A 13731-nucleotide genomic window follows, 5' to 3' on the forward strand; every position below is an offset into this window, starting at 1 on the left:
TAACACCACCCCAAGGGCTGGAAACTATTACCAGCTTTGTGTGAGGAGCTACAAGCCACAAGAGTTTGAGTAGAATGACAGTGAATTTATCACAGAGTGGAAAAATTGATTTTTTTGGGGGTTTTTAGAATGGGGCTTCAGGGGGCAAGATGGAGGAATCTGGGCAAGCCCAGCCTTTCTCCTTCTTCTTCTCCTTCTTCTCCTTCTTCTCCTTCTTCTTCTTCTTCTTCTTGGCCTCCATCTTCTGCTGTGATGGTGGCACTTTTGGATTGGTTTAGAGTAGAAGCTCAGTGTCTAACACAGGTGATAGGTATTGGGAAGTAATTGTAAACATTGTACAGGTAGTTTTTAGGATAAAAAGATAACAACACTGCCCTGGGGCAGGCAGAGTGCCTGGACTGTCCTGCTAAGTGGACCTCGGCAGGGCAGGAGAAAGAATTTTATAGATAAGAAACAATAAACAACCTTGAGAGAGAGAAATGAAGAGCCCTGACTCCTTCTTCAATCGCTGGGCTGGGAAAAGAGACTTTCTAATGAATATCAGGGTCACTGTGACCAGCTAGAGACCCCGAGGCTGCCCAGAGAGAGCGACACCGACCCCACCCCACAGCCCACACGGTTCCCAGCGCAGTGCCTGGAGCCACCTGCTGTGGCATCACCACCTGTGCAGGTGTGCCGGGGCATCCAGTCCCCAATTTCCGTGTTGGCAGCGCTGCCCCGCTCCCAGCAGTCCCTTGGAGGTGAGCAGAACCTGGCAGCCGCCGCGACAGGAGGAGTTTGCAGCCCCGGCGTGGCTCTCCCTCCCCATGCACCCCCTTGGCAGGGCTTCCCCTGCCCCCCGACATGTCTGAGCACGCAGCCGCCTCCAGGCTGTGGTTCTCGGGGCTGTGCTTCCTCCTGCAGGTCCTCCTCATCCTCCTGTTCGCGGTGTGGGTGCGGTACAGCCCCGAGGGCAGCCCCGGGCCGTGCCCCCCGACGCTGAACTGCAGCCACAGGAGCCAGGACCCGAATGTGCTGCAGCCCCGTGAGTACCCCCATGGCAGAGCCCTTCTGATGAGGGGATGGCGCTGGGTGTCACCTGCAGACCTGGCACTGACTCCGGAGATACCAGAGAGGCACCGTCGAGCTGCAGGTTGGGGTGCTGGGGCTTCCCAGAGGGGTCGAGCAGACACGCTGCAGGGATTTCTGAAATAATTGCAGCAAAAGAGGGGAATTTGGGGCTGGGGTGTGTGTTAGAGCAGTGGAGCTCAGAAGGGATCACTGAGTGCAGTGAAAATCAAGGGATCACCATTCCGTGCCTGGCAGGGAGCACAGCAGCTGCTCCTGGTACTTCAGAGCTTCTCAGCCAGGTTTGCAGTGCCAGGGGATTCACACTGAGCCCCTTCCAAGGAGGATTGGAGCTCAGAAGGGATCACTGAGTGCAGAGAAAATCAAGGGATCATCATTCCAAGCCTGGTGGGGAGCACAGCAGCTGCTCCTGGCACTTCAGAGCTTCCCACTGACCAGCCAGGTTTGCTGGGTTCTCACTGAGCCCCTTCCACAGAGGACTGCAGGCTTGGGGTGCTGGGGCTTCCCAGACACGCTGCAAGGATTTCTGAAATAATTGCAGCAAAAGAGGGGAATTTGGGGCTGGGGTGTGTGTTAGAGCAGTGGAGCTCAGAAGGGATCACTGAGTGCAGTGAAAAACCGCATTTCTTCATTCTATGAAAAAATGGGATCATCATCCCATGCCTGGTGGGGAGCACAGCAGCTGCTTCTGGCAATTCAGGAGCTGCAGAGCTTCTCAGCTGGGGTTTGTAGAGCCAGGGGGTTCACACTGAGCCCCTTCCAAGGAGGATTGGAGCTCAGAAGGGATCTCTGAGTGCAGTGAAAAACTGCATTTCTTCATTCTGTGAAAAATTGGGATCATCATCCCATGCCTGGTAGGGAGCACAGCAGCTGCTCCTGGCACTTCAGAGCTTCCCACTGACCAGCCAGGTTTGCTGGGTTCTCACTGAGCCCCTTCCACAGAGCACTGCAGGCTTGGGGTGCTGGAGCTTCCCAGAGGGGTACAGCAGACACGCTGCAGGGATTTCTGAAATAATTGCAGCAAAAAAGGGGAATTTGAGGCTGGGGTGTGTGTGAGTGCAGTGAAAATCAAGGGATCATCATTCCAAGCCTGGTGGGGAGCACAGCAGCTGCTCCTGGCACTTCAGAGTTCCCCAGCCAGGTTTGCAGTGCCAGGCGATTCACACTGAGCCCCTTCCAAGGAGGACTGGAGCTCAGAAGGGATCACTGAGCACAGTGAAAAACTGGGGATCATCATTCTGTGCCTGGTGGGGAGCTGCTCCTGGCACTTCAGGGTGTGCAGAGCTCCCCAGCCAGGTTTGCAGTGCCAGGAGATTCACACCGAGCCCCTTCCAAGGAGGATTTGGCTCCCTGGGTGCTGCCAACGGGGTCTGCATCATGCTGCTGCATGCTGGGCATCACTGCAGAGCTCCTGCCGGGCTCAGGGGCTGCCCCTGGGTTTTCTGAGCCACAGGCAGGGTTGGCAGCGGGACAGGAGCTGCAGAGCGCCCCGGCAGAGAGAGAGGAAGGAGCAGAGCCGCTGGGTGGGAGCTGCAGCAGGTTCTCCCGGTTCCTGCTGCCCACGGAGCCCCACCCTGCAGTGACTCACGGAGCAGCCCGCCCCACAGCTGTCAGCTGGAGAGGTGCAAAGGGCGCCCAGCCCGAGCAAGAATCCGGGCCCCCATCCCCTGCTTTGCCACCAAATGGTGCCAGAATGACCCCAGTTCTCTGCTCATCCTTCCTCTCTGCTCATGCCCTGAACTGGGACATGATGCCTTCAGGGGTGCTGACATCTCAGAGCCACTTTGGTGCTGCTCTGGTGGGTGCAGACATCTCTTGGCCACCCCAGGAGGTTTCTGTGCTGTGGGGTGAATGTGCTGAGGTTTCTGCACAGGGCAGCTGCAGAGGGGGTGGCTTGGAGAGGCTGCAGAGGGTGACAGCAGGCAGGGGTGGCTGTGGCTATCCCTGTACAGGTCACAGCAGGCAGGGGTGGCTGTGGCTGTCCCTGTGCAGGTCACAGCAGGCAGGGGTGGCTGTCCCTGTACAGGTCACAGTGGGCAGGGGTGGCTGTGGCTGTCCCTGTACAGGTCACAGTGGGCAGGGGTGGCTGTGGCTGTCCCTGTACAGGTGACAGCAGGCAGGGGTGGCTGTGGCTGTCCCTGTACAGGTGACAGCAGGCAGGGGTGGCTGTGGCTGTCCCTGTACAGGTACACAGTGGGCAGGGGTGGCTGTGGCTGTCCCTGTGCAGGTCACAGCAGGCAGGGGTGGCTGTGGCTGTCCCTGTACTGGTACACAGCAGGCAGGGGTGGCTGTGGCTGTGCAGGTACACAGCAGGCAGGGGTGGCTGTCCCTGTGCAGGTCACAGCAGGCAGGGGTGGCTGTCCCTGTGCAGGTCACAGTGGGCAGGGGTGGCTGTCCCTGTACAGGTCACAGCGGGCAGGGGTGGCTGTGGCTGTCCCTGGCACTCCCACTGCAGATCTCCAAGGAAGATCTGTGGGAACACAGGACACCCCTCTGGCTGTCCTGAGCAGCCCAGACCCCTGCCAGGGGGCTCAGGGACCCTGGCACAGAGCCCACAATGCCTGTGTGTGTTTGATTTTGACCCCTGGAGCAAGTCACCAACCTTAGATGAAGATCAGCAAGCCACGACAGTTTAAGTAGAATAATTGTGAAGTTATCACAGGGTGGAAAAGTAGATTTTGGGGTTTTTAGAATGGGGGTTCAGGAGGCAAGATGGAGGGGACTGGGCATGTCCAGCCTTTCTCCTTCTTCTTCCTGGCCTCCATCTTCTGCTGTGATGGTGGCACTTTTGGATGGTTTAGAGTAGAAGCTCAGTGTCTAACACAGGTGATAGGTATTGGGAAGTAATTGTAAACATTGTACAGGTAGTTTTTAGTATAAAGACATAACCCTGCCCTGGGGGCAGGCAGAGTGCCTGGAACTGGGCCTCAGCAGGGCAGGAGAAAATTTTTTATAGATAAGAAACAATAAAAAACCTTGAGAGCGAGAACTGAAGAGCCCTGACTCCTTCTTCAAGCGCCAGGCTGGGAAAAGAGACTTTGGAACTATTCTTGGGGTCACTGTGAGCAGCAGAGATCCCCACAATCCTCCACCCTGGCTCCAGCCTCACATCAAGTGCAGAGAGGCTTCAGCTCCCCAGGCCCGGGGGTGTCTCAGCCCTGGCTGGGTCCCCTCAGGGACCATCCCGAGGGTGTTTGCCCTCCCTCAGCACCCCCAGACCCATCCCTGTGCCTCTCCCCCGGCAGGCTTTCGGGATGTCCACGTCCAGGTGCTCCTCAGCTTTGGGCTGCTCGTGGCCTTCCTCAGCCGCTGTGGGCCGGGCAGCGCTGCCATCATCATCCTCATCACAGCCTTCTCCATCCAGTGGGCGATTCTCATCCAGGGCATGCTTTACTTCTCCCTCGACGGCAAAATTTCCGTGGGAGCTCAGAGGTAAGGCAGGAGGGAGCTGCTGAGCCCCAGCCCAGCCCTGGCACACTGGCTCCCTCCTCTGTAAAACTCGGGGCTCTGCTGTGGAGGAGGATTTTGCAGACAAGTGGGACGGGGTTTGAATACCACTGTAAGAGCCTAAATGAGGCATGTGGGACTCCAGGTGGCTCTCCAAAATGCAGTTTATTGTATCCAAAATGCAGTTTATTGTATCCAAAATGCAGTTTATTGTATACAAAATGCAGTTTATTCCGTCCAAGGTGTTACAGCAGTCCAGGGTCGTGGGTGGCAGAGACAGTGCCTACAGCTGTCAGCTCCAGCTGCAGGCAGGCCTGGAGACCCTTTGGTTTTGGTTACAATGCATTATAAACTTTCCTTTTGGTTACAATGCATTATAAACTTTCCTTTTGGTTACAATGCATCATAAACTTTCCTTTTGGTTACAATGCATTATAAACTTTCCTTTTTGTTGCAATGCATTATTAACTTTTCTTTTGGTTACAATGCATTATAAACTTTTCTTTGGTTACACTGCATTAGATACTTTTGTTTGGTTACAATGCATTATAAACTTTTCTTTTGGTTACAATGCATTAAAAACTTTCCTTTTGGTTACATTGCATTATAAACTTTTCTCTGCTGAGCATCTTCACACAGTAGAACCAATCTCTACCTTAACTTTTATCTCTAGCCCATCATAACTGCTATAATTACCATATTCATGTTGTTGTTCTCCAATCACTAACAGTCAGTACATTACAGTTTAAGCCAGAAGTTGTTTTTCAGTTTTCTTGCAGTGGAAAATTCTGAGACTTTTTTTCTATTCGCAACTTTGCTGCCTTGTTTGCCTGTGCTATCTTTCTGCTTGGTAAAAACATCTTCTTGTCTGAGGTGGGTTTATCCTTTGCTCTAAGCCATAAAAACCCTTCCAACTAACATAAAATACCCTTGGCCTCCTTGGTTATCCAGTCAGACTGGCTCTGCAATTCTTTTCTTCTGTATCAAAACTTGCTTCCATCTCTATTCCTTCATCAGACTCTACATTTAAAATCTTTCTGCCAAGCACACAGATCTGTGAGACTTTCCTGTCAAACTCTCATCCTTCCCAACACAAAATAGTGCTGGGGTCATTGCTGGCTGCTGAGGCTCGCCTGGGTTTGGGGTGTTTGTGTCCAAACCCAGACATTTTCCCCTCTGAGCACTTCCCCACCCCACTGGAGCAGCCTGGAACACCCAACTCACGCCAGGGTGCAGGAGATGATGGTTCCCCCCTGTCTCTGTCAGGGTTTGGGGAAGAACTGAGCAGCTCCAGCCATGGGGAAGGTGATTCCTGAAGGGTTTTGTGCTCATTCTCTAATGGGCAACTGAAGTTCCCCAGGTGAGCAAAGAGCCACCTCCTGTGTCCCCACTGTGACCTGAGAGCCCAGCAGTGCTCCAGGCTTTGGGCTGAAAGGGATGGGGCCATTTCCTGCCTGTCTGGGCACTTTGAGCACCTGAAGAGTGCAGAGGAGGCTCCTTTTCTGCCCCAGCAGAGGTGAGGGGTGTCCTCTGAAAGAGCCCAAACCAAAACTGGGCATGGAGAAGGTCAAAGCTGTAAAGAATTCCCCTCCAGAAAGCAAGGAGCAGCTCTCAGGAGGAAGGCCCAGCACTCCTTCAGCTCTTCTTGCCAAATTCTTGAGACTTTCTTGTCAAACTTTCATCCTTCCCAACATCCCACCCTGGCAAGGGCTGTGTGAGCACTGCCAAGGGATTTAGGGGCGCGCTCTGGCCCTCGCCTGCCTCAAGCCCAGCCATCCCTGTGTCACCAGCACCACAGGGCTCTGCCTGCTCAGCTCCTGATCCCTCCCAGCTCTCCCCAGCCCCTGTGCTCATCCCTGTGCTCATCCCACACTCTTCCTCTCCTTCCCAGCCTGGTCAGAGCTGATTTCTGCACCGCAGCTGTTCTGATCTCCACTGGAGCTCTTCTGGGCAGGGTGAACCCTGTGCAGATGCTGCTGCTGGCCCTGCTGGAAGTCACCCTGTGCACCCTCAATGAATTCATCCTGCTCAGTCTCATGGGGGTGAGTCACCCACTGCGAGAGGGAGCGGCCCTGGGTTTGGGCTCCTCATGGCACGTTCTGCCTCATCTGGAGAGGCAAATCCCTCACCCTGCTGCAGTATTTGCACTGGTTTGGAGGTCTCAGTTGTTTCCTGGATCTGGGTTGAAGGCACTTGAGACAGCAATTCATATTTGGATTTAGGTGTTTATTATTTGTTATCAGTTTATTATTTGTCACAGTAAAAAAACTGTGAGCTGGGCAGCTTTTCATTAGAAGGCACAAATTGGCCAACAATCTCTTGTTCCAAGGTCCTTTAAGACTAAACTATCCAATTAAGAAATGACACCTGGATTATTTAGCCTTTTAACCCAATAACTGATCCCAAAGACCCCGCAATGAGGACTTTTCTGCCCAATTACAAAATGCTGGAAGTCACCCTGTGCACCCTCAATGAATTCATCCTGCTCAGTCTCATGAGGGTGAGTCACTGGCTGGGGAGCCACCAGAAGGGGAGTGGCCCTGGGTTTGGGCTCCTCATGGCAAGTTCTGCCTCATCTGGAGAGGCAAATCCCTCACCCTGCTGCAGTATTTGCACTGGTTGTTGTTGGTTTCCTGTTTGTTGGGTCTGTATTGAAGGCACTTGAGACAGTAACTCATGTTCACACTCAGGTGTTTGTTATTTCTTATCAGTAAAACAGTCTCACAACCATGAATTGGTCAGCTTTTCATTAGAAGGCACAAATTGGCCAACAATCTCTTGTCACAAGGTCTTTTAAGAATAAACTATCCGGTTTATAATTATTTTCCCTTTTAACCCAATATCTGATCCCAAAGACCCCACAATGAGGACTTTTCTGCCCAATTACAAAATGCCACCCCAACCCATGAAGAAGAAGGAAGAAGAAACCCAGGATGACACCCTGTGCCCTCCATCTTGCACACTAAAAACCCCAAACCCTCAGTTTCTCACCCAGTGATCCACCTACACTGCTCTCTATAATCTATTTCACACTTTTGTGGATTCCAGTCTATTTTGAAGTCCAGGAAACTTTCTCCATGGATGAGGGTCAGAGTCAGTGCTGCCCTGGGGGTCAGGGCACCCCAGAGCAGACAGAGGAACATTCCCAGTGCTGCCCTGGCTTTCCACATCACCTCAGTTCCTGCACACACTTTCCCCATTTTCTGCACTCCCCAGGTGAGCGACACAGGAGGCTCCTTGACCGTGCACACCTTTGGTGCTTACTTTGGCCTGATGGTTTCACGGCTCCTGTACCAGCCCCACAAGGACAAGAGCAAGAGGGAAGAGCAGCAGGATAAGGGGCACCAGACGGGTGCCTTTGCTGTGGTTGGTATGGAGCTCGAATCTACAGCCCCTACAGCTGCTGGTGGAAGGGTTGTCACCAGTCTGAGGGTGTGGCTTTGACCAGGAAATTGCTGCAAACATCAAGGCCAGATGTCCTGCACCTCCCCAGGGACCTGTCTGGGCCTGCACCACCCTCTTCTAGAAAAACCTTTTCCTTGTGTTCTGCCTGCACCTCCCTTGTGGCCACGTGCGTCTCTTGGCCCTCACAGGAACTTTCTGTCCCACGAGGGATCAGCTCCAGCACCAAGACCTGTTCTATTCCCTGCAGGAACCATCTACCTGTGGATCTTCTGGCCCAGCTCCATCTCCACCACCACTGTCCACCACAACGCAGAGAACTGGGCAGTGCTCAACTCCTACTTTTCACTGGTGGCAAGCACCGTGTCCACCTTCATCCTCTCTCCTGTCCTCTACGAGGAGAGCACCCCAAGGCTGGTAGGTCCTCTCCTGGGACAAACCCACATCCTGCCCTGTAGGAATAGGCCTGAACACACCCAGGGCAAAAGGGGAGGCCTGTTAGACTCATTAAGGACCAATTTGTGATGGTGTTCACAGGGGTCTGAGGATGAGGGAAGAGATGAGGATCTGACTCCATGTTTCAGAAGGCTTGATGAAGGCTTTTATTATTGTCGCAGACATCTTTTATGGAAAATCCTTTCCTTAGGATTTTTCTTTCTGAGAAACTGAGAGGCCTCAGGAACAAAATGCAAACAATGGTTATCTGCTGCTGTGGAATGCAACAGGTGGATCTGTGATTGGTCTCATGTGATTGTTTCTAATTAATGGCCAATCACAGCCCAGCTGGCTCAGAGAGCCGAGCCACAAGCCTTTGTTATCATTCTTTCTTCTTCTATTCTTAGCCAGCCTTCTGATGAAATCCTTTCTTCTCTTCTTTTAGTATAGTTTTAATGTAATATATATCATAAAATAATAAATCAAGCCTTCTGAAACATGGAGTCAGATCCTCATCTCTTCCCTCAACCTGAGACCCCTGTGAACACTGTCACATATTATAATAAAACTATACCAAAAGAATAGAAGAAAGGATTTCACCAGAAGGCTGGCTAAGAATAGAAAAGGAAGGAATGAATAACAAAGGTTTGTGGCTTGGACAGAGAGTCTGAGCCAGCTGAGCTGTGATTGGCCATTAATTAGAAACAACCACATGAGCCCAATCCCAGATGCACCTGTGGCATCCCACAGCAGCAGATAACCATTGTTTGCATTTTGTTCCTGAGGCCTCTCAGTTTCTCAGAAAGAAAAATCCTAAGGAAAGGGTTTTTTAGAAAATATCCTGGCTACACCAATTTGAGGAAGACAACCCCCCCCTCCCAGTCCCCTGCTGGTGCTCTCCATGGAGCCACTTCCCCTGACCATGTCCTGTTCCATCAGGTTCAGATCCAGGATGCCACCCTGGCTGCCATGGCCGTGATGGGCATGGCTGGGGAGATGCTGCTCACCCCCTTTGGTGCCCTCATCGCAGGGTTTCTGGTTGGCCTCATCTCCTCCCTTGGCTTCAGATTCTTCACGGTGAGTCCCCAAGGATGCTGATCCCAGCGCGGGGATCTGCTCCCAAACCTGCAAACACAGGGCTGAACCACGGCCCCCCCGGAGGCTCCAGCCCACCACCAGCTCTCCCCTGTGCTCTCCCCAGCCCGTTCTACACTCCAAGCTGAAAATCCAGGACACCTGTGGGGTTCACAACACCCACGGGCTGCCCGGGGTGCTGGGGGCCCTGCTGGGGACGCTGCTGACGCTGCTGGCCACCGCAGACACTTTTGGTTACAGGTGAGAGGAGCCAGAACTGGGGATGCCAGTGCCTTGATGCACCAAGCTGGGGCCACCAGAACCCCTGAGATCAGGGCTGCTCCACTCCCCTGTTACAGCAGCGCTTTAGGAGCCATTACCCAGAGCTGTGAGCCAAACAAAGCTCCCCAAATCAGCAAACTCCCCAAACAAACCAGCTCCCCAAAGCCCGTCTCCTCTCTGGCATGCAGGCTGGAGCTGGTATTCCCACTGGTGGCCCAGGGCAGCCGGACAGTCACTGACCAAGCACTCATGCAGCTCGGTGCCCTGCCCCTCACCCTGCTGCTTGCAACGCTCGGGGGCTGCATCACGGGTGAGTTTTGCCTCCAGCACAGAGGGATGGAGGGCGTGAGGGGCAGGGAATGGATGGGTTTGGGGAAAAGGGCAGGAGCAGCCCCAAAGCAAAGCATCCCCATCAGGCAGGCCGGGCAGAGCCCAGGGGTGCTCAGCACTGGGCAAACCCAGCGGAGATCGGGGCTCCCCTTGGGGCTGGGGTTCCCTTGTGGGGCCGGGGCCATCCATGGGGCTTTACTCCCCTCTGGCCGGGGGTCCCCCCGAGTCCGTGCTCCCCCGGGTCTGTGCTCCCTCTGCTCTGTGTTCCTCCCCATTCCATGCCCCCCTATTCTGTGCTCCTCTCTGTGTCCGGGGCTCCCCTCGGGCTTGAGGCTTTCCCCAGATCCGTGCGCCCCCCGGTCCCGGCTCCCGCTTCCCCCCGGCACCCCGCGGTCCCGGATGCCCCCGGTTCCTCCCGATCCCGGTTCCTCCCGATCCCGGCTCCCCCCCGCTCCCGGTTCCCTCCGGCTCCCCTCTGGTCCCGGCTCCCCCCGATCCCGGCTCCCCCCGGCTCCTCCTGATCCCGTTTCCCCCCGGTTCCCCCTAGTCCAGGCTCCCGGTTCCCCCGCTCCTGGCTCCCTCCCGCTCCCCCCGGTCCCGGTTTCCCCCAGTCCCGGCTCGTCCCGGCTCCCGGTTCCCCCCTGCTCCCCCGGTTCCCGGTTCCCCCCGGCACCCCCCGATCCCGGCTCCCCCCTCTCCTGACTCCCTCCAGTCCCGGTTCCCCCCGACTCCCCCCGCCCCCTGTCCCGGTTCCTCCCGCTCCCGTCTCCCCCCGGTGCTGGTTCCCGGTTCCCCCCGGTTCCTCCCGCTCCCGTCTCCCCCCGGTGCTGGTTCCCGGTTTCCCCCCAGTCCCGGTGCCCCGAGGTGCTGCTTCCCGGTTCCCCCCGCTCCCGTCTCCCCCCGGTACTGGTTCCTGGTTCCCCCCAGTCCCGTCTCCCCCCGGTGATGGTTCCCGGTTCCTCCCAGTCCCGTTCCCCCCGGTTCTGGTTCCCGGTTCCCTCCAGTCCCGGTTCCCCCGCTGCCCCGGTGCCGCCGCTGCCGCCGCTAGATGTCAGGGGAAGCCCGGGCAGCGGCCGCCCCGCTCTCAGACGCCCTCGCCCGGCTTTGGGTGTCCTCAGGAGCCCTCCTGAAAATGAACGTGCTGAGGTGCTGCCCGGCCGCGCAGTACAAGGAGAACCCCGGCTTGCGGGAGGTAAAGCTGCGGAATTGTTGGTAAAAAGGGGTTTTGGGTCTCAAGCAGTGGCAGGGGTTGGATATTTCCCCCAAGCTCCCTCCTCTTGCAGCAGCATTTAGGAGAGCTGCAGTAAATGCCCCTGGCCATGGACTCAGAGAATCCCTGACTCGTTTTAGGTGCCCTCTAAAAGCACCAGCTCCAACCGTTCGTCTGCTGCTGAGGCCACCACTAAACCATGTCCCCAAAAATTTGTTAAACCCTTCCAGGGATGGAGACTTTACCACTCCCCTGGGCAGCCTGTGCCAGCGCTGGACAATTCCAGTGAAAGAATTTCCCCCATATTCCATCTAAACCTTCCTGGTGGAAGCTGAGCCCCCACGCAGCCCAAATCTGCCCTGAGCAGGGCCCATTTCTGCTCCTCTCTTATCTCTGTGCAGGGCCCATTTCTGCCCCTCTGTGCAGGGCCCATTTCTGCCCCTCTTTTGTCTCTGAGCAGGGTCCATTTCTGCCCCTCTTTTGTCTCTGAGCAGGGCCCATTTCTGCCCCTCTGTGCAGGGCCCATTTCTGCCCCTCTGTGCAGGGCCCATTTCTGCCCCTCTTTTGTCTCTGAGCAGGGCCCATTTCTGCTCCTCTCTTGTTTCTGAGCAGGGCCCATTTCTGCCCCTCTGTGCAGGGCCCATTTCTGCCCCTCTCTCGTCCCTTCTGCAGGGCCCATTTCTGCCCCTCTGTGCATGGCCCATTTCTGCCCCTCTCTTGTCTCTGTGCAGGGCCCATTTCTGCCCCTCTCTTGTCTCTGGTGCATGGCCCATTTCTGCCCCTCTCTTGTCTCTGTGCAGGGCCCATTTCTGCCCCTCTCTTGTCTCTGAGCAGGGCCCATTTCTGCTCCTCTCTCGTCTCTGTGCAGGGCCCATTTCTGTCCCTCTCTCGTCTCTTCTTCAGGGCCCATTTCTGCCCCTCTCTTGTCTCTGTGCAGGGCCCATTTCTGCCCCTCTCTTGTCCCTGGTGCAGGGCCCATTTCTGCCCCCTCTTGTCTCTGGTGCAGGGCCCATTTCTGCCCCTCTCTTGTCTCTGTGCAGGGCCCATTTCTGCCCCTTTCTTGTCTCTGGAGCAGGGCCCATTTCTGCCCCTCTGTGCAGGGCCCATTTCTGCCCCTCTCTTGTCTCTGAGCAGGGCCCATTTCTGCCCCTCTCTTGTCTCTGTGCAGGGCCCATTTCTGCCCCTCTGTGCAGGGCCCATTTCTGCCCCTCTCTCGTCTCTGTGCAGGGCCCATTTCTGCCCCTCTCTTGTCTCTGTGCAGGTGCCTGAGGAAGGATCTGACCCCAGTGCAAGTGGAAAGGAGGAGCTGGGCAGCAGCACCTTGGTGTGATGACCCCAAACCCCCTCTGAGGTCCTGCACCACCAGGGGTGTGCCATGGCCAGTGCCTGTTGGTTCTGGCAGCCTGAACCTTCCATCAGGAGCCAGCCAAACGTTTTGGGAGCAGCTGGGTGTCCACAGGCCTCTGCAGGGTGAAGAGGAGCTGCAGGATCCCTGTGCTTGCTGTGGGAGCTGCCAGGGTCACCTCAGGGTGTCCAGGCTTGGCTCAGCCACTCCCCCTCGCTGCTCCTTGCCTCAGTTTCCCCATCAGCTGCTCTCTGGAGGAAGGCAATGGGGAGAGGAGGGATGACTGTGCTGGGGAACGGGCCCAGGAGGCTGAACAGAAAGCAGCAAAGACTTTGTAGAGATATTTGTGCACATAGCAATTAAAATATATGGATTTTTTTTGTAACTTCAGGATTTGCCCCTGAATTCTCACAGCACCTGCCCAGCTCTGCACCAAGGACTCCTCTCAACACAGAAACACCCCCAGCACTCAGCCCTGCTGTGACAGAGATGCTCCTGTGGCCACTGCAGCCCCAGGACACCAGAACCCCAATCCCACATCCCCTGCAGAACCCAAATCCCACATCTCCTGCAGAACCCAAATCCCACATCTCCTGCAGACCCTGACCCCACATCCCCATGCAGACCCTGACCCTGCAGGACCCCAATCCCACATCCCCCTGCAGAACCCTGACCCTGCAGAACCCCAACCCCACATCCCCCTGCAGACCCTGACCCTGCAGGACCCCAATCCCACATCCCCATGCAGACCCTGCCCTGCAGACCCCAACCCCACATCCCCCTGCAGAACCCCAACCCCAAATCCCCCTGCAGAACCCCAGCCCCAAATCCCCCTGAAGAACCCCAATCCCACATCCCCATGCAGACCCTGACCCTGCAGACCCCAATCCCACATCCCCCTGCAGACCCCAATCCCACATCCCCATGCAGACCCTGCCCTGCAGGACCCAAATCCCACATCCCCCTGCAGAACCCCAGCCCCAAATCCCCCACAAAGGGGCTCCCACCCCCCTGGGAGCAGATTGGAACACTCTGGAACACTCTGGAACCCACAGAGAGCCCTGCAGTGACTGGAGCAGGGCCACAGCCCCAGAGGACTCCTAGAGGGGCCATGCTGGGGGTCCCCAATGGGGGGGAC

At 55.9% G+C, this 13731-nt stretch overlaps 1 protein-coding gene across 1 annotated transcript; it reads left to right on the plus strand.

Moving 5' to 3' along the window:
- Nucleotides 1–843: 843 nt before the first annotated feature.
- On the plus strand, nucleotides 844–12983 carry RHBG (Rh family B glycoprotein). The gene is made up of 10 exons (XM_066567914.1): nucleotides 844–1024; nucleotides 4314–4500; nucleotides 6407–6557; nucleotides 7732–7885; nucleotides 8168–8334; nucleotides 9292–9429; nucleotides 9554–9687; nucleotides 9897–10018; nucleotides 11157–11230; nucleotides 12510–12983. Exons 1-10 carry the CDS (start codon nucleotides 844–846, stop codon nucleotides 12576–12578), a joined length of 1377 nt encoding a protein of 458 aa, XP_066424011.1. The 3' UTR covers nucleotides 12579–12983.
- The last annotated feature ends 748 nt before the right edge of the window (nucleotides 12984–13731 follow it).

This window comes from Molothrus aeneus, chromosome 31 (genome assembly GCF_037042795.1).
Source record: "Molothrus aeneus isolate 106 chromosome 31, BPBGC_Maene_1.0, whole genome shotgun sequence".
In the NCBI taxonomy this organism is placed as follows: Eukaryota; Metazoa; Chordata; class Aves; order Passeriformes; family Icteridae; genus Molothrus; species Molothrus aeneus.